General features: G+C 47.4%; 1 protein-coding gene and 1 long non-coding RNA gene across 7 annotated transcripts; one reads left to right on the top strand and one right to left on the bottom strand.

The window, feature by feature from the left end:
- Window positions 1-1,663: 1,663 nt before the first annotated feature.
- PRPSAP1 (phosphoribosyl pyrophosphate synthetase associated protein 1) lies at window positions 1,664-27,443 on the bottom strand. Of its 6 annotated transcripts, none has more exons than XM_042032628.1 (11): window positions 27,135-27,443; window positions 26,351-26,462; window positions 18,434-18,486; window positions 16,703-16,769; window positions 12,092-12,264; window positions 11,569-11,684; window positions 10,812-10,867; window positions 10,162-10,307; window positions 4,183-4,253; window positions 3,364-3,510; window positions 1,664-2,759 (listed from the first exon to the last, which is right to left on the bottom strand). In XM_042032628.1, the coding sequence occupies exons 2-11, from the start codon at window positions 26,431-26,433 to the stop codon at window positions 2,601-2,603; spliced, it is 1,071 nt and encodes a 356-aa protein (XP_041888562.1). In that variant the 5' UTR covers window positions 26,434-26,462; window positions 27,135-27,443; the 3' UTR covers window positions 1,664-2,600. The 6 variants fall into 6 exon arrangements, with proteins under 6 accessions (XP_041888562.1, XP_041888561.1, XP_041888558.1 ...); XM_042032627.1 differs by lacking the exon at window positions 27,135-27,443 and adding an exon at window positions 26,974-27,047; XM_042032624.1 differs by lacking the exon at window positions 27,135-27,443 and adding an exon at window positions 26,602-26,950.
- On the top strand, window positions 2,757-7,076 carry LOC121666715. Its single transcript, XR_006016746.1, has 2 exons — window positions 2,757-2,850; window positions 3,233-7,076. It is a non-coding gene; the product is annotated as an uncharacterized LOC121666715 (long non-coding RNA).
- Window positions 27,444-27,642: the final 199 nt, after the last annotated feature.

The following is a 27,642-nucleotide window of genomic DNA, read 5'->3' on the forward strand; positions in this document are numbered from 1 at the left end:
ACATTTTTGTTATCAAACTTTCAAAGAAAGCTGCTGACCTGAATTGTGGCCAGGATGAAAAGGAATTATGACCATTCCTCGAGGCTCAACCCTTTGCCCATTGAGAAGATGCAAAGACATCTGCTGTGAGTATTTCCAGGAGCTCGAGGGGAATTTTTCAGAGGTACCTTGTACAGGCTCCCTCAGGTCTGTGTGTGAGTGGGAATGCACTACAGCAAATATACCATGGACATTGCTCTCCTGGATTCTGAAGTACTTTAGATTTTTCAGTAAACGCTGTATGAAATTGTTACATTGTTTAACTTCAGCATTATCAATAGCTTAACACCTTCTGCTGTTAAGGGCTGTTAAATCTTTGGACCTAAACTGCTGGTCAAGTCTGGGGCTTAGTTTTGCAAGGGGGTCTACTCTGAACCTCATGACTCATCTTGTGATTCCTTTTTATCCTTGCCCTTTCCTACTCTTACCCTTCCCTCCTCCCCAGCCTCAAAGTAGATAATTTTTGGATTTATGTTGGGTTTAGATTGATTGATTTTAGATTTTAGTTTGCTTTTAACACCTAGTAAGTAGTAGTGTGAACCTTGCCAACATCTTTGTGGAACTTTCACTTCTATACTAAACCTGCTTTTGCCAATACCTTTGCTGGTCATTCTTTAAGCAACCATAAAATATTCACTCAGGACAATGGCCAAGGGCACACAGGCACAACCCTCTGCTCAATGGTGCTGTGATTCCATGGTTTCTACCCAAATACAGCCCAGCAAAAGAAAGCTTGAATGGGCAATAACCCTCAATGAGCCCCACCCTTGCTCCTGGCAGGTCTGACAAGCACTTTGAAGGGGAGAGAACAGCAATACTGCCCACACTTTTTTAACACTGGCACCCAGGACGAAGAACATTGTCCAGCACTGGCTCAGAAGAAAGGGGGTGCAGACATCTGCAAGGACTCCACAGCTCCAGTTGATCCATTCAGTACCTGCAGTACAGCATCATGTTACCTCTCCAGGCTGAGGAGCCAGGCTGTGGTCACAGAGTACAGCTGAGATTTGCTTGTGGTACTTTGAAAATGCAGGAAAACCCATCAACAGCTTTGAGAGCTCATCCAGTCCTGCACATCCCTCATGGAATTTGGCTTGAAGGTTTAATCCATACTGGATACTGAAGGTGGTCCAAGCACTCTGTGCCGAGGTCTGTTTACTTGCCTGGTGTTCAAGTCACTGCTGACCCCTTGGCACATTTTAGATATTGGAATGGAAGATGACAGTGTAGAATAAGGATAAGCAAAACTAAACAACTAAACAATCCCTGTGTTGTTGAAGCAATTGCTTCCAGCAGCTTGTATTTGTTCCTCACATCAGCAGACTAGAAAGTGGTGTAGGTTTTACTGGAGTGCGTTTGTCTCATCAAGGGGAAAGATCAGTTTGGGAGTTTATCCTTATATCATCCTGGAGACAAAGCCCTCCACATGCATCTTGTGCTGCTTCCTCAAGTGTCCCCTCCACCCAAAAATTAGGATCACTCAAGAAAGGAGTGATCAGCCAGTCCTACCTTCCCTGTGGAAGAAGGCTGCAAGCTGCCAAGTGAGCCTTGTTACAGCAACAGCCCCACTGAATAGACACAGCAGCTCTTCAGAGGGCACAGGATTCACAGGAAGCACCAAAGCTGAAAAATCTTACACTTTTTATTGCAGGTTCAGTGTTAGTGTTTTGGAGAGCACAGCTGCATTAGAAGCAGGTATTGTTCCAACTTCCCTTCCCCACGAGACTGCCACAAATTCATCAGCCCCAGGCAACTCCAAAAATCGTGCCTGGTTTTGCAGTGCAGACAAGTGTTCCAGTGAGGACCAAGACTCTCACGTGACTCGTCACTGAAGAGCAATAATGATCCAAAGCTCGCAAAATGAAAAGGCCAACACATTAACTAGCATTCCCTGCTCTGCTGGGACACACACAGGAGCCTGTTCCCAGCTCCCTGACCCAGGGATGGGAGCAGCCCTGCCAATGGGTTGCCCTAAGCTGTCCTTTTGGGATATTCTGCTAACTCAGTTTTGATGAAAGTCTCTGCTCTGCTGTGCAGGAGAGGAGAGGCCACTGAGCTGGCACGGAGCTGCTGTTGGCTCAATCCTGCCAGCAGCACAGCCTGAACGTTCCCTTCCGTGCTCTGGGGTGAGACACAGGCAGAAACAACCCCAAAGGCTGCTCTCGCTGCCCACACAGCAATGAGCAGTCTCTGTTCCCTTCTCACAAGCTGACAGCTACTTCTGTTTAGCTTTTCTGTCTGCCCCTACAGGGCAAGAGATAACACACTAAAAAAAAAAAAAAATCATTAAAGGAACTTAAAAATTCAACACCACCTCATTTCTCCATCTCTCTTAATTAAGGTGAAATCCTCCCCATTGCCAGTGGCCCCTTCTATTCACTTGTAAAGTGCTGGTCAGGTTGATTTTTTTTCTATTAGATCTCATGGCTCAAGACCATGAGACTGAAAACCTCAACGCTCCTACAAAAATAAACAGTTGTGATATGCCTATGTTTTATGGTATTGCCTTTCCATGCAGATTTCCTTCTCTTGTGGAATCCAGGACAGGGGCAGGCTCAGGTCTAGTCATCAACAGTGATGTTGCGGAAGAGATAGGCCATGGACTCGCCGTTGTGGATTCGCCGGATGGCTTCCGAGAGGATCAAACTGATATCCACAGTCTTTATCTTGGGGCACTGCAGCTTCTGCACCTCGTGAGGAACAGTGTTGGTCACTACCACCTATGGAGGGCCAGAAAGGAAAGGAAACATTTGTGTGCTGCTGAAACATTCGGCCTCCCGGAGGAGGCATCCCGGACTGGCTCCAGGAGAGGTGTGTACTGCTGTTTCACAGTTCAGGGGGAGAAGTCCTTGCATATTAGGAAAAAAAGGTTAAACTAAATGGTGTCCCTTCTGTGACAGTCTGTTGAGGGGACCAGCATAACCAGCACTCTCCAACAGGCTGATGGGCCCATTCAGATCACAGGATCTGCTACTAAGGTTTGAAATCCTGTCCTCTTCATGTACCAGCAGCCCCTGACCAGCTGGGGGAGAGGGGCTGCACAGTGAGATTGCAGCCACACACCCCCAGCTGCAGCAAAGGAAGTGTCCAGGCAGGGATGACTAAAACTTGCATTAGGGAGAAAACACACTCAGGGAAGCAGATCTGATCTGAGCAAGTATTAATCACCCACACTTTTTTTTTTTTGTTCCAGTGAAGAACCAGCTAACTGAAAGCACCTGATTAAATGAGTAATTCCAGACGTGAGCAACGTGTGGTGGGAAGGACATCAATTTGTGAGTTTTGGTGCCAGCCCCTCCTCTGCAGTCCAGAGAGCAGACTCACCTCATCAATGGAGGATTCCTCTATGAGACGGGGGGCATCTGCTGACAGGAGCCCATGAGTAGCCATCACAAAAATCTTGTAGGCTCCACGCTCTTTTAGGATCTCTGCAGCAGCTACAAAGCTTTCCACGTCATCGATGATGTCATCCTGAGGAGAAACAAAAATAACATCAAAACCAGAAGTTTACAGAGCCTGCAGGGCAGGAGTGGATCTGCACAGTACTGCAGCTTTGGCCATGCACACAGATGAAAAATAGAATCCCTGTCTACTTCAGCTGTTGCTGAGGACAGCCATGTGCATGACTAATCTGTGAATGCTATTTCCCTGGTTTAATGACCCTTTTGCTAGTGTGGAGAACAAATGCTGTGTCTTGGAAACAGATTCGTCCCTGCACATGCACTCACAGTTTATCATCAGCAAGGTGTATTTTTTCATGGGGTAGGAGCTGCATGTTGATTACTTACACTGCAGCATGGCATAGCAAATAAGAGAAGCTCAGCAAGTTTTTCGTTTATTTGAGGTTTTTTAACACTTCAGGAGTTTTCTCTGTGTGCCCTAGATTTATTCATTATTCATCAGACATCTGACACTTCGAATCAAGGGAGCAAGGAGATTTTAGGGCTTAAAGAGCTGAAGTGTAAAGGGTTTTCAACAGCAAGTTGAAATAACCAAAGCCACCAACACTACTGGAGAGAAGAGTGTCTAACAAACACGTTCCCACTCCTATACCAGCCATCCCTCCGACCCTCAGGGATGGAGCAGCTGAAGCGAAGATGCTGTGAGGAAACCACCCCCCACCTGCTCCCCTCACACTCGTACCACAATGATGGCAATTCTTCCTCCAACGTCTCCAACCACAGTTATTGGCGGTTTCTCCTTGGCCATCATCACTAAAGAAGAAGGAAAAAAAGGAGTCCAGGTGAGTTAGGCTTGAGTCAAACCCCAACAGTTCCACCACACAAGAGGCTGAACCATTAAACATCTTGCATTGATGCAGACACAGATGTGCTTTACACAATCCTGACACCCACGTAAGTGATAAACCCTCATTTAACCATCCTCAAATTCCTCAAATGAACAGCACTGCTGCATAAAGAGGAAATTCTCTGTTTCTGTAGGGATTTTGTACTGACCTCAGAAACAGAAAGCAATTCCAACTCTCTAACAGACCCCTGTGCAAGGAGAGCTACAAAGCAGCATCTGGTTTATGGGCAATATCAGAGACTTTCTTTGTGCTCTAGCACAGGACTTGAAAAAGGGTCCAGTCCATAACTGAGAACAACAAATGGGCTTTTTCAAGCAGCACCTCTCAAAGGGCAAGTGCCTTACAAGGTACAACTTTTCACCTCTTGGGCTCAGTAAATCATTTGCAGGATAAGAGACTTGCACTGCAGCTCAGTTGCTTTCTCACATCACCCAACACAGAAGGGTCTTTGAGAGGGTGTAAGAACCTTAATACCACTTGCTCAGGCAAAGCAAGCTTAAGGAAGTTTGCAGAAACAAATTTGCTGATTATTTTTTAAGTGGATTAATGGAAAGAGCAGGACAAAATCCAGTTGAAATTCAGTTCAACAAGCTCAATGCAACCAGCAATTGGATCAAAGGATACACTGACAAGCTGTGCTACCTGACACACAGTGAAGAGATGTGCTGGGAAATAAGGCTCCATTCCCTCCTGACACTACTTTTGCACTGACAGGTTTCATGCAAAACCACATCCTGCCAAAATTCCAGCAGCATCATAAAAATACCAGAGCTCTGAACTAGGACGCCCTGAGAGTATCCAGATATAACACAGCCTTCAGACTTACACCAAACAGCAACCAGCCTCCAGTACAGGCCAGGGACTTGCTGTCCATCTGCCAAACTTCTCATTTGCCACGGGGTGCTGGTACAAAAACTTCCAGCAGGGAAAGGACATTGTGGTGGGCAGACGTGTCAATAGGTGACAATCTGGGCTGATCTAACCACTGAAGCCAAGAGGCACATCCAACATTTCCTAACACTTACCTGGCCCACCTCCACACCCCACACCCCTATTTTATGCTCTCCACAGTGAGTGCAAAGTGTCCTACCAAGGCACTTGGTGCCCCTCCTCTTGTAAGCTCAGGTCTTGCCAGGATTCTGGCCACAGAGGCTTCTCAAGGGCCTCAAGGAGTTCAGACACAGCAAGATTTTTCTCCTTTAGGATAATCCACTTCAATGTAATACCTGAGCAGCAGAACACAAGCCACTGACCACCAGAAGCCTGTCTGAATATTGATCTCTGCTCTCCTCATCAAGAAAGCCTTGCATTAAACTCCCCATCCTGCACAGCAGGATGATCCAGTACTATTCCCATATCTCATGGGTGCCTGGGAATGCTTAGAGTGCAAGCACAGCCGGGTGAATGAGTCACACTGAGGGACATGACGAAAGCAATTGTAAGGACCACAACTTCAAAGATTCTTGTATAGAGCTGTTCACATCCATGACCTGCTCCACAGGCTGGTTTTCCATAAACCTACCAAAACTGTATAAAAGGTGTCCAGTAATTCTGTTTTGACCAAAGTCCCATCACTCATTGCCAGGTTTTGCAGTTAAAGTCACAGCTACCTTGGACTGAAGAGTTAATCAACAGCTCTTCATGGCACAGATTCCTCAGCCTCCCTTGCATGGTTATTTCTGAGTTCTCCTATCAAATGCAAAGTCACGTCTAAATCCTGAAGGAAAAATATTCTTATGAGAAGGAAGATTATTTGTAATAAATGAAGATTAAGCACCACGAGAGATAAGCAGATCATAAATTTCAATTACAGGCACTACTGACCTGCTTAGATTAGTTATGAGTTTACTATCTAGTCTGGACAGTAATAGAGCTCCTGGTGGGAGCTGTGAAGTGTCAAAAGGATTCCACCTGGCTGCCATCCCATCCTCCATGTGTATCCACAGATGAGTGCCATCTCTGTTTACAACAGCCAGGTCAGGGGAAATTTTTCTACGCAAACAGAACAGGCCTGGGGAGCTGAAATTCAGCACTATTTTACTCACAGAGACATGGAGTTTCAGCAAATCAGTATCCTTCTACTCCATGAAGGAAGCAGACACATTTCTTGCTATGCTTAAAGGCTAATATGGCAACCAGCAACATTAGCAGTGCTTTGCATCTCTGTCTGTTTTTTAAAAGCTGTTATTTCAATTTTGGTTTATTTTTAAAGAATGGTAGGCAACGTGTCGACCTACCCGGATCTTAAAGAGATGTTCTCCCTTTTCCTTGTTCAATTTTCTCTGCAAAAAAAAGAAAAAAAAATTGCAAGCCAAAGATCTACCCACAACCACATCAAATCTCAACTGCTCCAAGGTGATGAGAGTCTACACAAGGGTTAGTGCAGCCAGTTTCTTCTTCAAAATCTTTGGACATACCAAGATGTGCAAGTCAGAACTGCTATGAGGAGGTGCCTTGCAAAATGATTCAAATAATAAAGAATATTTTCCTCCCAGACACAAAACCTCTATGTTTGTAGACAGAAGAGGGTAACAGAAATAAGCCACGGTGGTACTTTTGCCTGGTGTAACCTCTTGGATCATGTACAAGTTTAGGTTAAAGAGTTGCTGACTTTTTCTGGAGAGTAAGAAAAGATGTTTGTGGTATCTGTAGCTTCTGGAGGGGGAAAAATAAAAGAGAAAAAACTAGACCAACCACCATTTTTTAATAAAACGAGAATATCAAAGAACACTTTCATTCGAATGTGCATAATATACACCAAAGTACCACATGTTAAAGGCAAGATCACTAAGGCACTAAGAAGCAGCATTCCCAGGTGTGTAAACATGTTGCTTTAATTAAGTGGGCAAAAAAGGGTTAAGAAACACTAAAATAAATTGTTTGGGGTCGACAGTGTGAATTAAAGTGACAATCACCAAGAAATATAATGCTGCATTTACAACAGAGCCTGGGAGCAAAAGGCTGCTCAAGAATGAACTGTTTTGTGTAGATAGCCTTGGAAGGACAGAAAACATCCCTGTGCCCAGCCTAAACACAGGCAAGATGGGGGTAGGGAAGTAGGAACAGACCTATGATCACTCCAGTTTTTCCCCCAAACTCCCTTTGTGGCAGTTTGCTGGGCTCTGGGATTCAAGCAAACCATTAGCTCTGTATAAAGTACTGAATTCCAAAGCCACTGAAATGATTTAACAGATGGTGCCCCACTCTTTTTCTCAAGGAAACATGCAAAGAGTCCACACACATTTGTTAAGGCACAGCCCTGAGCCAGCTGCAAGCTCTGAGACACAAAAGCACACAATCAAAGGGAACAACCTTGGAGTTATGTCCTGTCTCCAAGGCTCTGATTTCAGGGGTGCAGTGACGTGGGCTCTTGCTGCCGCTTTAGCGCAGCATTTTAAGTGCAATTAGAAGCACCTCTGGCATTTTTCTGTTGTGGCTCCCTACAAATCAGAATATCACATCAGGCCACACTCACAGGACAATAAATAAGCCATTACACTGCCTAGCACTCATTAATTAGAGGCACATGATCCCTGCTAGAACAGGGAGAGAAGGTGCATGCCAGGACGCAGGAGCCCGGCCAATTCACCAGGAAGCCCATGGAGAATGGCACAAAGCATGAGCCATCGCTGTGGGGCTCTGGGGCTGCTCCCAGACACAGGTTTCACCTCTCTCCTGGCTCTAACACAACTGCCTGGAGCCTCAATTGCCGAGTCTGGGATGCTCCACACTGATCTGGTTGTAGCCCAGAGTGGGATGCTCCATGAGAAGTCTCAGCTGCTTCCCAGGAACATCCCCAACCTTCTACCTGCCAGGCCCAGGTTTGGTTGCTGAGCCAGGCAGACTCACAGACTGGTTCTGTTTTGACCATTGGAGGGTTTGGGGACATTTTTGGTGTAAGGAACATTCAGATCTGAGCAGCAGCATGTGTCTGACCTTTCACAACCAACCACACAGCTGAACCCTGCTACACTCTGCCCTCAGAGCTTTCACCACCAGGAAGGGAGAGCTGAATGAGAGTTTGGAATTATGTGACATTTGAGGTGGGAAGATGCTTTTCAAATGACTGAACTGGACAAGAAATGAGGCATAGCAGAGAGGGTCAGTACAGACACTCACAGCATTGCCATCCCAGCTGCACTTTCACCTCTGTCTGGCAGAGACTGTGACACAACCAGGATGCACAGACTGCTTTTAGACACAGATAACCTCAGAATTCTGCATCTCCAGAACCCAGCTCACTCAAAACCAGTTATCTCTCAGGTCAGAAAACTGCAGAGAAAAACAACTTCTACTGAGAGTTTTGGACAAGTTTGCCCCACAATCCACCCCATGACAGAGAGCTGCCAAGGCCACAGCTCGACTTCTACACTGTGCCTTACACATGCAGGGATGTAAGGTCATTGGTCAAGTGCTGAGTTTGTGCAGCAGGAGACAAAATAAGGAAGTGGTGATACACAGCAAATTAGTTTGTATTTGGATAACTGAGGACTGAAAACAATTTTCCACTGAATTCATAATTAAACTGGACAAGGGCACATTTCTGTATGAGAAACCATTTACAGGGTTCTCCAGCAGCACAACCTTCCACAGCTGAGATTCTTTGAAGTGACATGGCTGGAAATAAAAATACATCAATTCCTCTGTAGCAGACAAATATCAGCTACTGATATTCTGGAGGACAGCATCCTCTTCAGAATAAGAGGGGAAGGAGAAAGTGAAGAATAACCATGCAAATTCCTGCTTTCTTGGAAGGACATGAAAAAAATCCCCTTGTCAGAAGGAGAACAATAAAGTTCCAAACCTCACTGCCAAACCCCACCTGCCCCCCAAGGCCCAAGAGAAGTTTCACCAGTAGCAAAAGCACTGTTTAACTGATTGTATTCCAGTGAGGCACAACTGGGGTGATGTAAAATGCCTGCAGTCTTCCTTGCCTCCCCTCTACAAGCTGCCCACAAACTGATGTTCTCCCTAAATTTCCAAAGATGAGATGATTACCTGCAGCCCAAACCACTGCTGGTGTTGCCACACACAGCAGCTCACAGCCTTTCCCACGGGCACTTCTGAGCCACCTTCCCGCTCCCAATTTCTGCCCTACTACCACCTGCCTAGAAAGCTAAAATCCTCCCAAAAAGGGAGCTGGATTTTCATTGCACTGTTGTTATTTGACTGCTGCAGGGATACAAACAATCCCGAGGATGGCATTTCCCAGAACACAAGCTTCCTCTTTTTCTTTTGTCCTCTGTTCCCAAATCAATCGCAAGAACTCCGGAAGCAGATCAACAATGCTCTTGGAGAAGCTGTTCACCCCAGCCACACAAACCTCAAAACCTTGTCGAAACAGACACTGGAATATGATCACCTGGGTGCCAAGATGAAGGAAATTTCCAGCACTAACAAAGGTTGCAGAGAAGGGAAGACAAAGACCAGCGCTCCCCTCCCGAGTGGAGCCAACAGCCTGTCTCAGTGGTTGTTATCTCATTGCTTACACTTTTACATCTCCCTTGTTTCATGAGCTCAGTGAATTGCTGTAAAAGCACCACCTTCATCAGAGGTTTGTCAGTCTAACACTATGGAGCAGGCACAGTCAAGGAGAAGAATATTGATGTTCTGCATGGCCAGAAGGAGTTAAATAAAAACCTTCCCCTGTGACTTCTCCTACAACGCACTGATATCAACCTTTCCATGAAAAAAAATTCCACTGGTCCAACTGCCTTTAGGTTGGTTACACCCACACAGATAAATCAACAAAAATTTCCCACCAAACTTTTCTCTTTTTTCCCCCAAAGGTAAGCAGAGAAACTTGATCTTACATGGCAGCTCCAGGCCAGGATGCACAGTTGCGTTTTTGAGCATTGGAGGGGAGTGACGCCCGTCATCCATGTCCTGCTCTGTGCACTGAGCCTCTCCATGGATCACTGCCAGCCCCAGGCGCAGCCTCTCGGCGTAAGACTGAGCCCTGCAAGACAACAGCAGCCTCTCAGGAAGGTGCTGGGCTGATGCAGCTCCACAGCCCACCACAGCAAGTCTCTCCCAGGCCAACAGCAAGCAAAGGCTGCAACTCTGGCTGTTCCTCTGCAAGAAACTTCACTGGAAGTGACTCTTCATTCCTCATTAGTATCCCAAAGCCCACTCTACCCCTTGGCTGCCCCCCCACCCCACTCCTGTGTTCTTCCATATGCGAAATACTTTCTGAGATGATCAGGCACTGCTGAAACTCCAGCCGCAAATCTGACCTGAGGTGAACCATCTCACTGAGACCTCCAGAGTTTACTCCCATGGGGGTGGGAATAAAAAGTTCAGCTGCCTATCTGCACCACATCCAGCCCATTTCCAGCCACAAAGGAATTATGACCAGATTGTCAATCCATCTGCCACCCTCCCATACTTTCCCTGGTATATTTTCCACCAGCTCAGGTATTTTCCAAGTAACTTTTAACCAGCCAGCAAAGCATCCATTTACCTTTTAGCAGCACCAGGAGATTTGGCTACAATAACTGCGTTTCTGTAATCTGGAATCTGGATGTGATAAAAAGTTAATTAATTTAAAAAAGACCTTCTTGCTAGGGAGTAACTGGTTTGACACATGGCTGAATAATTTCAACCATCCTCCTCCCCAGACCCAAATTTTCATTCTGTGACAAGAAACTAGAGGCAACTGCACTTGCTTTCAACATCAGTATTTGTGTATTCTGCAAAGGTGGGAATGTTCACTGTGTTTAACCCTCCCCATATGGGGAAGCTTTGCTCTCACCACGTGGGAATAAATCATCATCTTTTGCGCATGGAGAATAAAACCTCCCTGCCCTGCTCCCAGCCCTGCTGCGCTCAGCATTCCTACACTCAGCCCAAGACAAAGCCTATCAATAATTCAGAGCAGTCAGAAATCCAGCACAGCACAAAGGGAGAGGGGAGGCAGTTTAACAGGATTTCAGAGGTGATCAGAGGCAGGAGTACAAGTAGCATCTCTCAAGTGGCACTAACTCCACAGAGAGCAAGCTCCTCTCCTGCTTGTGCTGCAGTTCAGTTTCTATCCAATCACGGAAGTGTAACATCTTTCCATGAAACATGGAAATAGGTATCCCCTGAGAAAGAATGCATTAACAGAAGGATCGACCTGGACTGACACCACCACCTCTATTTAAGCAGAGGCCCAATGCTGCCCTCACATTAAAATGAGTTCAGACAAGTTGATATATATAGAACTAGAGTAACCTCACTTCTTCCTGTATATACTGAAGCAAGAAAGGGGATGCTCTCAGGTTGTCTACTGGAAAGCTGAAGAAGCCTTGGATTTCCTTTTGATGAAGGTCCATAGTGATAATGTGTGTTAAACCTAAAGGGGAAAAAAGACAACAATTTATTGAAAATATTCCCACATGGCTGGAGTTCCTTCAATACCTTCTTTTTCCAGACTGTTTTAGCTATTATTCAGGCTATTATGCCATGTCATAAAATAATCATAAACAGATTAACGCAAAGTTCCACAGACATCATGAGAAACAGGCACGTGGTGCCACAGCACTGGCCTGACCCTGTATTTCACTATAACATTTCTAGGCCACTTCCCCAGGTGCAAGTTACAAAGCACCACAAGAAAGCTGAAGAAAATTAATTCCCTCAATGTGGCTCAAGATCTCAGCTGCACATCCCCACATCAAACAGGAGAATGGAAGGACAGATGACCTTTGGGACGCCCAGCAGAACCAAGCCCGCCGTGCTGCTGCTCCCTGGGACACTCACCTGCCTTGGCGAGCATTGAAGCCAGCAGCTTGCAGACTATGGAGCCCCTCTTCCTCATTTTGCTCTGTTTGCTGTAGGGGAAGTAGGGGATGACCCCAATGATGTTCCTGGCACAGGAAGTCTTCAGTGCATAGGCCATGATCAGCAGCTCCATGACAGCAGTATTCACATCTCTAGGAGATATGAACACAATTCCAAATATTAGCAGGTGTTTTTCCATTGCAATTCCTTTTCCATTTATACCTAGACCACCCTCACCAAAATTCCAAGGAAATGATGCTACATCTCAGGCTAATGTATGCCAGACCCAGATAGCAGCCATGCAGCTCCTTCCATCACGCCACAACAAATTACAGTCAACTCTTACACACACAGGACACGATGCCAGCACTCAAGAGCTGTGGACTGGAATTTGATTTTATATCCTAACAGAAGGTGTATGATGATTTCCCTCCATCATCAGACAAAAAAAAAACTTTGTATAGAATTTACTTTGGAACAAATGTCACTTGATACGGTGTAATTTAAAATAAAATAGTCTTTTAAAGAAGCAGCACACATGCAGCCAACGCAACCTCATCCACACTGGATTTCTTAGGGTATTTTCCTCTTTAACAGTGTAAGGCAGGTTATTTCTTCTGCCTTAAGAAATACTGCATTTGGAGAAGTGCAAACTCCAGACATGGCACTTTGGTGGAGGTCAGCATCTCCACACTCTTTAGCTTATCTAGAGAGGGAAGGAAAAACAGCACAGGAAATGCTAAAGGACTGTTTCTTGAAAGAAAAAACAACAAAACAAAAAAGCAGCGTAGGCAGAGGAATCACAGAATAGGCTGAGTTCGAAGGGACCCATCAGGATCATCAAGTACAACTCCTGGTCCTGCACAGGACACCCCAACAATCCCACCTGTCCCTGAGAGTGTTGCCCAAATGCTTATTGAGCTCAGACAGGTTTGGTGCTGTGACCACTTCCTTGGGGAGCCTGTTCCAGTGCTCTACCACCCTCTGGGTGAAAAACCTTTTCCTGATAGCCAACCTAAATCTCCCCTGACTCAGCTTCATGCTGTTTCCTCGAGTCCCATCACTGGTCATGAGACTGAAACATCCCATTTACAGTTTGCTTCCCCACAATGACTGGAGTGACCCAGTAGGAGTGTACTGATTTGCACTTCAATTAATTTTGGGAAGGGGGAAAAAGCCAAGCCCTTAGTTCCCCTTTAGTTCCTTAAGACCAACACCAAGAGACACTGTCTGCATCGTCACAGATTGACTCAAGAACTTTTGGGAACTGGAGAACCTGTGCTTCAGATGGCAGGACAGGCACTCCTGCAACACAGACCCCCTTGCCTGGGGGTTTCCAGCACGGACAGCCCCCCGTGACGCACCATGTCCCCAATCCAGTCAGGAGGGCAGTGCTGTAGAGGCTCAGCTGTTCAGCCCATGGTGACAGGACAGGGGCTGACTGGGCCATCTTTCCACACAGCAGCAGAGGAGTAAACAGCACAGAGCAGCCTAAAGCTCTGCAGAGCTTTCTGGACATTACCCAGACATTGTTCAGGCCCTGTTTTCCTCCTGAGACAGCCACTAGAGACAGCTTCTCCAGCTGCTCACAGACATGACCCGTGACAAACCTCTGACCATTTCCATTTCCCCACTGCTCTCCCTTCCTTTGGAAATTAACCTCCACTTGTGCCTCCTCTTTTGTGAGGCTCTAGGGTCTCTGTTGTCCTGCTGGCCCAGCCAGCCCCGCACACACAATGCCATTTACACACAAGAAAGCTTTGTTGGCTCTGGAGCACCCAGCCAAGAATTACATAAAACACAGCCCCCTGCCACACAGGACAACAAACAAACAAAGAACTGTTTCTTTCCTTTGGAGATTTAGCTGTGTCAGTGGGGCTGTGAGAGAAGAAAAAGATGCTACTATCAGTGTCATATAAAAACAAAGTGGTCAAACTGCAGCCTATTTAAAGTTCATCTGAGAAATTCAGTACTTTTCATCATTATTTTTCAACTTACTCTTTGAAAATACACACATATTCACATGGAAAGCAGGTAGAGAACAAGAGTGAGATTCAAAAGGCACCAGCAGTCCTGGTGATGCTGCAGGACACCAGTAGCCATATTGATGGAGAAGTTATTCAAGGAGGTACTTCTCCCAGTATTCAAGCAGGATCCCAAGCTGAGCTCTGGGAAGCTCCTGCAGACCAGCTGGCACAGGTACTAGGCAGAAGTGGATGTGTCTGTCCCTCCAGCAGGGCCCAGGGTGGGTGGGCTGAGATGGCTTCATGCTGAGCCATCACTGATCTGCTCTTCTGCAAGGGGCACTGACCCCAACCAAGGGTAGCAGTTGGGGAAAATGACATTGGTGGGGGAAGCCCAGCCCCAGCATCTCTAAAACAGGTACCCAAGGCAGAATCCCAGTCTCCTTGCTGCCCTCCCCATCTCTGGCCTTGAAGTGATGCTCAGTCAGTTACTGCTGGGAGGGCTGAGCCAAGACCTCACACAGGGGCTGGCAGCTCATTACCAGGACACTCAGAGACAGCTCAGCTATCCCCCACACCCTGCTTACCACCCCAGAGCCTCCCTTGCAGCTCCTTATCCCTGCCTGGGCCATCCCTGCACACCCCTGCTCTCAAGGCTGAGCAAACACCTTATGTGACACTGTCCATGGACTTTGCAACAATCAGCACCAACACTCAGCACTAGAAAGGCTCCTTTTGCCTTTAAGGGTATCACAAAACCACCAACTCGTTTGTTTTTCTACCACCTAAACATGAGCTATTTGATTTTCCCTCACATGAATGCCATCCACACACCAGTCTTGGATGGTACCTGTCCTTGGCACCTTTTTTTTGGTTGTGCTACAGCTTTTAGGACAGAGAGCCTATATCAAATAGTCAGGTCTTTTTGTTCTCTCTGTGCATTTAAGATGCAGACTGTGAATTCACACTGCAGCATAACAAGGTTGTTTCCCTCTATACTAACAAGTCCTAATATTTTCTTTTCAAACCACTACTGAGTGTGGGAGTCCTATTCTTAGATTATTCCACACAGTTGTTGTTCTGACTTTCTTGAAAAGCTCCCTGAAACCCACTGCAAAACTGAGATGTCCTTGAACCTGTCCTCTCTAGCAATGCAGCAAGGCACAGCTGCAGTTTAGGAATGAAAGATGACTTGGCTGCACAACATTGGCTCCTCACCTGGAGGGCCTTGAATATTTTGGCTAAAAAAGACCCATTTCTTGGCCCAAAACACTGAATTCAGTTAATGGAAAAACAAGGGAATCAACAAGTTAAACGCAAGGGGAGGTTTTCCCCTCCCAAAACTGTTCCTGTCCCTAATGCTCTGAGTTACCTCTCTCTGAACACTTGATCTGTTTCATGTTTACTCAGCTCTCAGTTACAAGTTATTTCGGAGAACTCCCTCACAAGGGACAACAGAATGACACCATTCACCCGAAACATAATCCTACAGCAGGGCATTTTCATCTTGCAGAGATTTAGTTGCTCCCTGAGGGAGGAAACACTTGGGGCATCTCTCTGGAGAGAGATGAGCCCTAAGAAAATATTTCTGCCTGCAAGAGGAATTCCAAAAGCGAGTAAGCTGGTCTAGTAGTCCTCCTGATTTCTTTACAACAGGCCAAGCATTTCATGGAGGAAATGAACTTGAATTCTCAGTGGGCTCCACTTCTTTGGCAAGCAAGGCAAAATACTGTGTCTAAGAAATTCAGCTCCCTGCTACTTTTGAGCTACAATTGAGCTCTGCTACTTATTTCTTCTTGTGATCTCCAAAATCTGAGCAGAATTTGGTAACTTGGAAAAAGCTATCAGAGCAGGAACATCCTTGTTTTGCTAATATCAGTATCTCATCTCTGAAAACAGCACCTCCCCTACTCACAGTAGGTCAATTTGCAGTTATCATTTAAGTGCAGGCTCCCTTCCCACCACCCTAGTGCTATCCCATTACTCTTCCTGAGCCAGCAAGGAGCAAAGTTCCTGGGGTTACAGACGGTTTTTTTCTCCCCCTGGTTACTTGCAGCACTTTTCTTACTCCAAGCCTAGAACAGCCCAAAACAAAACCCAAAAAGGCCCACCATCACCAAGAACTGTAAAAGTACATTAGAGAAGCTATGGGTTCCCACCTGAGCTCAGTTTCACATCACTACAGCAAAAGAGGAAGAGTAATCCAGCCTGTAACAAAAGCAGCAGCTGCTGTTTGCTGCTGGCTCTGCTGCTTGGTGGTTGGGAGGCAGAGGAAATCATCCATCCTGGGATGAAAATGCCAGTCAGAAATCACCAAACAGCTGAAAGGCCACCAACGCAAAGAGACCAGGGATGTTTCAGTGGAAACCATCAGTCACTCCTGTTCCTGCCTCAAGTGACACACTCCAGCTATTTGATGGGAAGCATCTCAGTGTTGCAATCAATCCCCTGGGAATGTTAACAGCTTAACACTACTTGGGGCCTTACATCTAAGTCAGAGCAATGACAACACTGCAAGAGTTCCACTGGTTATTGTGTGGTTAACAGTGAGCAAACCACTGAACCATCTGCTGATCCAGGTACTCAAACACATCCCAGGTGCAAAACCGAGCCCCGAGTGCCTCACCTGGGGATTGTCTGTATGATGAAGATATCCTGTCCCCGGACAGACTCTTTTATTTCAACTCTTGTTTCTGAAAAGGATGGAAAACAGAGTCAGTTTTGTTTCCAAACACCAGGTTGACAGTGACAACACACCATGTTTTAGCAGCAACCCTGGTCAGGGCAGATGAGGACTTGCTCCCTTGCCCTTTGTGCACATACATACACAGATGAGCCAAGTGGATTTTCCAAAGGCTGGTCCGGGTAGAGCCGGCATGACATGCCAGTGGGTTAGCTGTATTTACAAAGCAAAAAGGCTGAATAGCTGTTTATTTTTTTCTTTAGAATTTTAGAATTTAGAAATTAGAATTTTAGAATTTAGAATTGTAAAATTTAGAAGACAATTTACCTAATTCTCAATGAGAAATCTATTTCACGCCTCCATGGAGTGCTGAGAGCTGTCAACAGTACATTCATTAGTGAGCAATTAACCACCCAAGGCAGAACAACCTTCAGTACTTCCAAGAAGGTAACTCAGCACTTTTTGCACTTTGCTCTTTCACAGCTTACATGGGATCAGCTCCATGCTGGCTGGAGAGCTCAAGGCAACACCAGCAGCTCCGAGTTCAGAGCAAGAACTCCCCAATTTCACTATTAAGGTCAAGACATTTCCACACTGACACAGGCTGGAAGTCTGGGTCTCTGCTGAGCACCACTCTGACAGTCCCTGACTCAAACACAGAAGTTGAGCCCCAAGCACCTCTGCAAAGCCAAAGCAATGACTCCAGGTTTCCCACGGTGCCTGCCTTAGCCACTCATTTCCCACACAGTCATGAGCTAGAGGGCAGGAATAAGGAAAAGGAGAGCAACAGCTCCTCAGCTATGGAATTCCAAGTCTAATTGCCCTGCCCTGGCAGTAACCCTACAGGACTCTGCTGAGAGCAGACTGATCTGCTGTGCAGTGATGAAAAATTAATTCAAACCTCGTAGCAAGCAACCTGATTTAAAACCAACCCCAAAGGGCAGCGAGCTCTCCCTGGCAGGAACGCACCAGCCAGCCCAACCATAACCACAGCAGCTCTCCCACTGTGAGGCCCATTCAGGCTGCAAGAGTAGCAGCACTACTACAAATCCTCCACCCCTTCCTCCAGCCTGTAGCAGCTCTCTGGTTCTGCTCTCCCTTGCAAACAAGGCAATAGAGGTCTTGAAACAGTAAAAGACCCTTGGCCACACAATTCTGCTGATCAATATCCTTATGTTTTCGCCCAGCATCTGAAAATGGACACTTGCAGAGTGTTAACTTCCTTAAAAACAAAAGCAACCTCCAAGAGGCGTTTTCCCCAGCACAGCCATGAATTTGCACTTTTAAAAGCAAGGGCAGCTGTAAATTCTGTGTGGCAGGGAAGGGCTGAAAGAAAGGGATAATTTAAAAGTTCACAATGCAGACACTGAAAAAGCAGGGCATTACTTTTAAACCTGGAGATGTTTTGCTCAGCATAGGAGCATAAAAGATTTGGCAGCAGCTTAAACCTGAGGCAGGACTCTAGAGGAGAGTTTGCAGATGGGCAAACAAGATAACAAGGGAAAACAAGGAACATGTTTAATTGCCTTGTCCAAGGCCAGCCATGGAGGTTTAGCACTGCCAGGAGCAGCAGTAACATCACAGCTGAATCACTGCGCTTCTTAAGACAGGTTTGGCCAATGGAGTTACCCAGCATTTCTAAAACAGTTGCAAATAGTAAGAGATTTCTCTTACCTCCATTGGTTTCCTGGTACACCACAGATTTCCCCAGCTCAGCACCGAGACGCCTGGAGAGAAAAAAAGGACATTAGAAATGAAGGAACCCAGCAGTTCATGCTGCAGAGCAGGGACTGGACCACGTTGCACACCACCAAAACACAGCACCACCCAAGAGGGAGCTGAGTGAGCCAGCCAGGCTGCAGAACTACAACCTCCCCTTCTCTGGGGGTCTCCTTCCCTCCGATGTCCCTGAGAGGGACCTGGGACACAGCACTCTGCAGCAGGTCACTGCTGTACCCAAAGCCTGTACGACTGAGTACAGGCTGTGACTCCCGATGGCAAAGGACACCTTGCCAGCCTGTGCAATGCCCCCTTGGGCAGGTCTGACATGCAACTAGAGCTGAATGATTTACTCAGACTCAACTAATGGCACCTGAGTCACTTTTTTTTAACTCCCACCTCTTTTCCTTCTTTTTTTCCTCCTTGAACCTTCTTTCTGAAATAACTCAACTGACTAATGAGATTTTAACTTCAGTTTCATTTTTTCAAATTACTCGTTCCTCTTCTCAAATATCAAATCTACAACACTCACCACAACAAAGATTAGTCACCCTCCTTCCCTTTTCAATTTCTTTCTTGCAACACAAAGACTCACTTTGAAGAGTATTTTAAAAGGCTCCAAAATGCAGACTTTTCCCTCAGGTGACACTTCAGCATTTAACTGCACTGACAAGTAATCCATTAGTAAGTACTTAAAGGCATTTGTGCTTTGACCCAGAGCCTCAGCTGTGAGACCCTGCAGAAGTGAGACGCTTGGGCCAAGTGAGATGGAGCCGGGGCAATTCCCTCCTCTCCCAGGATCTGCTTGGCGGCCATGGCCACACAATGAATTAGGAAACAGTTTATGCCTGAAGAATACCTTTGATCACCACGCTGATTATGGCAGCAGTTTCCTGTCTGCACTTGTACTGTATTTACCTGAATATGTGCCAAAATTCTGCAGATCAGGACTAACCCTAAATTAAAAAGAGCCCACATCTGCTGCTGGTTTTTTTCCTGGTCTACAGCCTTCAGCAGTCGGTCTCTCTCCATCTCCTTACCCACTAACTCAGCCTTGCACTTCAGTTGTCACAAAGATCCATGCTTTCAGAAGTGAAAGAGCAACACAGCCTGACCCTGGCACGCTTCTGTCCCATCAGCTCAGCTGTGAGCCAAAGCTGGAGGTCCCAGCTAGAAGCTGGCCTGGAGAGTGTGCCTGGGACAGCTGAGGTAACAGACACTCGGATGCCATGGGATCTGTTTGCTCAGCTGGCTCCAAAGCACGTCTCTGGCACACACACCCTCCCCACCGTGTGTCTGGCAGCACGTTTTGCAATGGCTGGGCCAGTGACTAAAGTGCCACCTCAAGAGCTGTACGTGCCAGACTGTCACCAGCCCTGCTCAGGTACCAACGGCAGCATCACCCTGCAGCCCAGGCCAGGCAAGCCTCACACATCTCTAACTGGGCTCCTCTCAGCCCAGCTGGGTTAAAATTTGCAGCTGCAATGCAAAGGCATCCTCAGTACCTTCAGTATCTTCAAAAAGAGCTGGCAGCTGGTCAAGTAAAGGCAATCCTGGGCACCTCAGGGACAGACCCACAGTAGAGATGAGATTTGCAGGTGGGATCCTGCTGTCCTGATGAGGATAGCCTGGCATTTGCAACCACCAAGTCCTAATCACTGCTATGGCATCCAAGTCCAAACAAGCTCAGAAACACAAACACACACACACACGCTCACCCTAGATCAGTGTGTGGTGGGAAATGTTTAATGACTCACACTTGTTCCTCCACAACTGCACGGCAAGTCTTGCAAGCTCCCTTTGGAGGCACGTGCGCCCTGACTTCACTGCAGACAGCACAATCCTACCTCAGCACAGGGAAAGAAAAATCCAGTGGAGAGACCGTGCAAGTGGTCTTAGTCAGCCCTGAATCTCATGGCAGGAAAGAAAGCTTCAAAACCAGTCCAGCCAGACTCATCTCATCAAAACACCCCTTGGAACGTGGCACTTTCGGTGCTAAGTAGTGGCAAACAAAACCAGATTTGTGGTGCTCAAAAGGAAAGGGTCTCACATTGTTCTAGGGGAGGTTTAGATTGGATATTAGGAAATATTTCTTCCCTGAAAGGGTTGTCAAGCCTTGGAACATGCTGCCCATGGAAGTGGTGGAGTCACCATCTGTGGAGGGATTTAAAAGACATGTAGATGTGGCACCTGGGGATGTGGTTTAGTGGTGGCTTTGGCAGAGGTGGGTTAACAGCTGTGCTCAGTCTTAAAGGTCTTTTCCAATTTCATGATTCCAAAATGTAGCCAGCAGAAACCAGAGCCCAGTGCTCTCCCACTCGCTGTACAGCAGCAATGCAGTTTCTGTGCTGCTGAAACAAGAAATCAGAAAGGCAAGTTTGCTCCCCCATGGCAAGAGGGACACTAAAACAGCTTGGCTTAGGGCACTAAAACAGCTCAGTTGTCAAACCTGGGTGCAGGGAGCAGCAGAAGAGACAGGACACAGATGACAACTTAGAGGAATGAGTGGCTCTGGTCAGACAATAAATCCCAGTTCTGCTCCAACTGTTGACTGCAAGTAAACAAGAGCAGTGGATATGAGATAAAACTGCCCATGAAAGACCCAGACCAGCCCTGCCTGCAGCGCTCCAGAGTCCCAGGAGCCTTAGGCACAGCAGGATCCACAGGCAGCTCCCCCAGAGCAGCTGAGGTATGTGCACCCCCAGGGGCACACCTTGCACCAAATCCCTTCCTGGAGGCTTTGGTTAGACAAGATACCAGCCAGGGAAGGAGTCTGATAAACCTTGACTGAATGAAGAACAATAAAGAGGGGACTGTTGGTGCAACTCCTGCTGTAAAGCACCAGATTCCAGAGGACTTTTATCAAAAGGGATATTTGCATGGAAGTCAAGGGCAGGGCACAGCCTTATCGACCACACAGCCTGGCAGCAGCCATAGAGTTCAAAGATAAATTTCCCCTTCCTATTACCCTTCCCTTGTGTTCTCTTCCATCCTGACTCTTTTCTCTCTAAATCCTCTCCATCCTGAAGCTCCCAACTGGTTGTTGCTTTAGGGGATAGAGGAATTGAATTGACAGCAAGAACTGTTTTCTCCAGGACTAACAGCATAATCCCATGAACCTGAGCTACCACGGTTCTGATCACTCGTCTGCAGACACAGGCAGACCTGCACTAGGACAGAGAAAGTGCCACTGCAGGAACCCAGACCACACGCCCAGCAGAGATAAAGCTGCTTCTGGGAAAAAAAACATTTCAGGTCCTGCAGATAAATCACATCTCCAAGCAAAATGAGCTGCTATCCTCACACCAGCTCCATCACTAAAGCAACTCCTCTGGGGCATGACAGCATCTAAGAGAAAAAAAACCCTCTTTATGGCTTTAAAAATCCTACTCAGAGCAATTGGCCAGTAAAAATTCCTATTGATCTGGAATCTTTCTATAAACACTTCCCAGGAAGGATGATCTAACTTTCCGCAGTCTCAAAACATGCCAAGAGGATATTAAGCCCTGAATACAAAAGTGTTTATAAAACCTGTCTCAAATTCACATCTAAATGCGAACAGCTCAGGAGTCCTATAAACCTATAGTTTAATGAGGAAGCGACACACTGCAATATTTTAGGAAACGCTGTGAGGCTCTATCAGATTGTACTTTAAAATGCTCCACTAAAGACAGTCAAAAACCACTGCACCAGGCTCTCGAGACAAAGGACAGCCAAAGAGACTCCATGTTCAGCTGAATCAAATTTCAAGGGGCAAATGTACTCGCAGTATTTTGTGCCACAAGAGCCTGTTTCAGTGTCACTGAGAAGTGCCCTCAGCCCAGGCTGTGTTTCCTTCTCCCCCTCTGTGACCAGAATCCAAGACATTTGTCAGGTTATCTCTGTAGGGAGCTTCCGGCCAGCTCACAGTGCAAACATGCAATTTGAAGAGAAATCTGCACACAAAGCTCTTAATGATGATATTTTATTTTGGCAATAATCCTCTTTATTATAAACACTTTCCCTGGTCTCAGCTCTGCAAACTCCCAACTCTCCCCACATCTACAGACTCCAGGAACCAGTATAGACTCAGAAGGAGCTGGAGCAGAGGACAGAGGGTCTGTGCTGTGCCCGACTGTGGCCAAATCAAGCCACAGCCTGACTCTGAATTGCTTTTCAAACTTTAGCAAATCTTTAAATGAAGATCAGTCATGGTCCAGCCAGCACAATGGCAGCTCTGCAGTGCACTTCCTAATCCCCCAGTATGAGAACAGCCAGGAAAGGGAAAGGGAATGGCAGCTTCCTGGATACAATCTGTTCAGATATCCTTAAAACTATCTGAGCTCTCCTTTGCCTCTCTCCATCCACCCAGCATGACTGGGTATTTGAAGAACAGTCCCTATTGCTCATCTGCTACTGGAATCACTTGTTCCAGCCACACCAAAGCCATGCAGCCCAACTACTGGCAAATACCAGGCAGATTTTCCTCTACTCCTACCAGCCCATTCCTGGTGAAGGAATTCCCCTAAATCCCCCATTCCCCTAAATCCCCCATTCCCCTAAAGCTGTGCTGGCCAGCACAGGAAGCTCCACATGAGCCCAGCCTGCTCAGCCATGTTCTGTGCTCCATTTAAACTGCACAGAGATGCTCTGACTCCCCTTTGCCCACCCTCTCATGTGCTGGCAAGATGACCTAAAGGGTACATTTCCTGCCAGAAATCCTCCTTCAGCTGAGGGAGGCTGCTGCAAGTCCTCTGAATGTACTGTCTCCCCCCAAAGCAGGGCTCACGTCCCACCCAGTCACAGAAAACACCACCCTGGGTTTAGCGTTGTAACCCAGCTCCCTGCAGCCAGAGGTCACAACACAAATCCCCATGTTTTCCTAATTCCATGTTGTTTAGGCTCATGGCAATGCTTTATCTTCAGATCACCAGCATTTTCCATGCTGCAAACTGAGTGAATCTCTGGAATACTCACATTCACAGTTGGCAGTGAGACAGTATCACATCCCACATCGCGGAGCTGCAGGAGCACTGGGGAGGCATTAGCAAGATTCAATCACCAACCCCCTCCAACCCAAACACATAAGCAGTGAGTAGAATGTAATATTTGTGCCTTCTGAGCCGGGCACTGCAATCAGAGGGAGATCTAAATGCATCTCTTGGACTAAAGATCAAAAAGACTTCCTAGACCTCCCTCCCCCCAGCAGCACACAGGCCCATTAGGGACCAGCACTGGTCACAGAAATGATCTTTCTCCCCTGCAAATGCAGCTTGTAATCAGGTGCCAAGTGTCCTAATTACAGCAGGAGTTTTCTTTCCATGACAGAAAGAATTTAAAATAATCATCCCTCTCAATTTATAAGAGAAAAGTAAATATATGGGTTTATTTACATTTCAGTGGTGCTGAATCTAAGGAACATCTTCATTATTTCAAGTTTCACAAGGTACTCATTATCCAACTTCTCTCCCTGGCAGTCACTACCATCAACTAAAGCTCTGAAAACCTGAAGTGAAAGTAAGACTGGCCATTAGTCACTGTTCCATAGCCAGAGAATGCTCAAGGGGAAGATCAGAACTGTGCCAGAAGGTGATGCTCAGAGCCTGAAACGAAAGCAGCTCTGGAAGTTTTGCAGTAAACAAAGTGAGGAGATAAATCAGTTGTCTGAAAGCTGGTCAGTGTCACACTGCTCCTCTCAGGACTTGAGATTCTAAAAAGGAGAAGTCAGGACTACTCAAGTAGAGATCTTAAGCTCAATACCTACAGGTAAAGAACAGAGCCCAGATGGACAGGTGTCTCAAGGAGCCCTACTCCTAATATTGTGTGCTGTTTTAAAGTTCTTTTACTACTTTTACTCAAGGTCATAAAAAAACTTTAAAAAGAACGCACAATATTAGAGGACAGACTCACCCTTGTAAGATTGTTCCAACTCTAAAGGTGCAACTGACCTCCCCAGCAAAGAACAGGCTGGGACGTGAAACAGGGGGAAAGGCAGCAGCCACACATCTTTTGCAACCTGAAAGAACAAGGGATGTGTTACAGATCAGTTGAAACAGCCCTCGAGCTCCTAAGGGAAGGCAGTGCAAAACCACTGCACTAGATGCTGAAAACCCCTTTAATTTTGGGAGACTTTCTACCGTGGGCAAATCTGTCCCATGAACGGTTCCAGATTTTGCACCCACAACAAAGATAAACGTCCTTAAGCCTCAGTTAAGCAGAAGCTGTATATCATAGGGCTGTGCTCGTGCCACCACCGGAGCATCCAACATCCCACCGATGGCAGAGCCAAGGGAAAAACCCCACATCGCCCCTATTAGAAATTTATTCGGTGACAGATCAAAGAGGGAGCCAGGAGGTCACTTTGGATCCAGATCCTGCTTCTTTCCCCCCCCCCCCAGAGCATCCCTAGGATAACATCAGCACGTCATCCCATCCAGCGCCATGGCCTGGGGAAGCCTCTCCCTGTCTCTTCTCATTTCATCTTTAAAAAGAAGGGAGTTATTTTTAAGACAAAGAGCAAGAAATAAGGATTGCCTGTTTGCTCCTTCAGTCCTGAGAACTCAGAGCTCGTCCCCAGGGGAATTCTGTTGTGCTGTGTTGACGCAACACGACAAGCCCTGTAAAACCCTGTCCCATCTGTTGCAGCAAAACTTACTTTTTCATAGAGAGATACATTAGTTTCAGAGTTCAGTGATGGGAAAGTGATGCAGACCTGACCAAATATAGCAAGAATACATGAGCAAAAAAAAAAGAAAACCTTTCCACTCCCAAACATAAGGCTTTTCCTCCTAGCCTCACACTTAAAGAAGTCCATCACTATTATCCTACACACCTCCCAGTCAAACAGCCAAGTTAGCTCCATGGAGATAATCTGTGCTAAGGATTGAACACAGTGTTTATTAAGCGAGCGGGACTAATAGCAAAGCGTTCTCACAGTTTAAGGTGGCAGCACACCTGTACTTAAGTCCTGTTTCCAATTTAAGCATGCCCTTGGAGATGGGAATGGGACAGCAGCCATCTAGCAAGGATAACTGGGATGCTGTCAGCTGCAGCAGGCAAACAAGCACTGAGACCCCTCGATTTTGGGAGCAGCTGCCTATGAACTGTAGCTGAGAAACAGCAGAAAGAAAATCCAAGTCCTGTTCTAAGATGACAGCCCAATACACAGATGTCCTTCTCAGAATAGTCCCTTCGCCTGGGACTGCCCCAGTTTGAACCAAACTCATTCGACCTCAAAGTTCAAGTGCTGGGGGAAACTCAGAGCTCTCTGCACCAAGAGCCCCATTTTGGAGGCAGCTGTCACACCCCTCACCCAGCAGGACCCAGCGCATCCGTCCCGGACAAGACAAGGTCAAACTCTGCCTAAACTGATGGACTGAAGAAAAAGGGGCAGACTTTTACCCTGAACCAACAGCACAAGCTGCCCAGCTCTCCCACCTCTCCAAACTCCACTCTGGTGGATCAGTGCAAGCTGCTGTGCCGAGGTGCGCATGGACACTTCCCGTGCCCCAGGCACCGAAGCTGCTGAGAAAACAAGGTCAGGAGCCGGAGAAAGTTTTGAGCATCTCCCAAACCTGCTAAAAACGCTTTTCTGAGGTTTGCCCAGACACGTTTCACCTCCTCCCTCCCCAAAAGTAACAGCCTTTGCTGCAGCCCAGCCTTTCCAGCAGTGAAATGGATGTCTAAGAAGGAAGAAAGCGGCGGGTTCATTTCATCGCTGGGTCAGGCAGAGCTGGTGAAGATTCCCAGTGCAAAATCTCCCCAAAGGTGTTCGCAGGAGACGCCTTGGGAAGGCGGGGGGATGCCAGAAGCTTCTCCAGCCGCTCGGGAGGGCTTCTGCCTGCGCCGGGGAGCGATGGAGGAGAAAAAAACTTGAAAGAGAAAGCAACTTACTCCGTGATCTTCTTCGCCAGCTCGGTGGAGGCTGCGGTGGAGTTGGCCGAGAAGACCCGGTAGCCACTTCTGGCCGCGTTCATCGCCAAAGAGTCATGCAACCCCCGTGGAGCTCGAAAGTGAGAAAAAACAGATTTATAAGGCAACAACAGCTTCCGTGGCATCCTTTTCTTTCCTCTCCGCCGCGATCACCGCCCCTTAAGGGGTGGGGAGGAGGAGGGGGAAGAGGAGGGTGGGGACCCTTCCGCTACCTATGGACTTGCTGGTCCATTCCTGCGGCAAAGTATGAAAGGGAGGGTGGAAATTATGATTATTAAAATAAAATTGAGCAGCAGCTGCCCTGGGGAGTAGAGGGGTAGACAGGCAGCGGGTAACCCCAATCCACCCCACGCTCACGCAGTGGCCCCTCATGCAACAGGGGAGGGATGACCCCAAAATTAGGGGGGTAGCAAGGTGGCGAGGGGCTCCCTTGGTTGGAGAAGGTGCGGGTGAGCTGAAGGAGGAAGGTTGGGGGGGTTCCTTGTGATGCAGCAGGGCGGGACCGGGGTCTCCGTGGCGGGGTAGGGAGTCCCCGTGAAGAGGGAGATCTTTGGGGGAGGACGGTCCCATCCCGCTCCCCTCACCCAGCCGAGCGAGTTCCGCCACCCGGCCAGAGCGCCTCTCCCTCCGCCGCCATCTTCTCGGCGGGAAGAGCCCGCCCCCGCCGCCATCTTAGGTGAGGGCACCGCAGCCGTGCTCCCCCCTCGCGGCGTCCCCTCACCGCCTGCCCGAACAGCGCCAGTACCTCGGGAGGAAAGCGGCAGAAACGTCCCTCCCGGGGGGAATAAACGCAGTTCCTGCTGCCCGAGGGCGGCCCGCAGCGCGGCCGCCTCCCGCTTCTGCCCGGCGGTGCGAGGCACGGGTTGAAGGCGGCGGCTGAAGTGCCCGTGCCTAAGATGGCGGCGGGGGAAACGGAAGCGCGGCGGCGGCGCTCGGGCCCCGCTCTGTGGCGGGGGCGGCGGGAGGAGCCGCCCGGCCTGGCCCGCGGCTCCCGCACCTTGTTCCCCAGGGAACGCTCCCTGCCCGGCGCTCCGCTGCCTGCTCCGGAATGGGGACAAAGTTCCTCGCGGGTACAGGCACTAAATGGCTTAGTTAAACAGGAAAGTGCAGCTCCAACCCACCTGGCAGATTCCGTGCTCTAGAGTGTGCTTATATATAACGTCTGTACGTCTATTAATATATTAATGCATATATTATTATGTAAATAATGTACGCGGTTTATATATGAAATACATAACGTATATAAAATAGTA

Source organism: Corvus kubaryi, unplaced genomic scaffold (genome assembly GCF_017639235.1).
Source record: "Corvus kubaryi isolate FWS band 111438036 unplaced genomic scaffold, C.kubaryi_AGA036_p1.0 37353, whole genome shotgun sequence".
NCBI classification, from domain to species: Eukaryota; Metazoa; Chordata; class Aves; order Passeriformes; family Corvidae; genus Corvus; species Corvus kubaryi.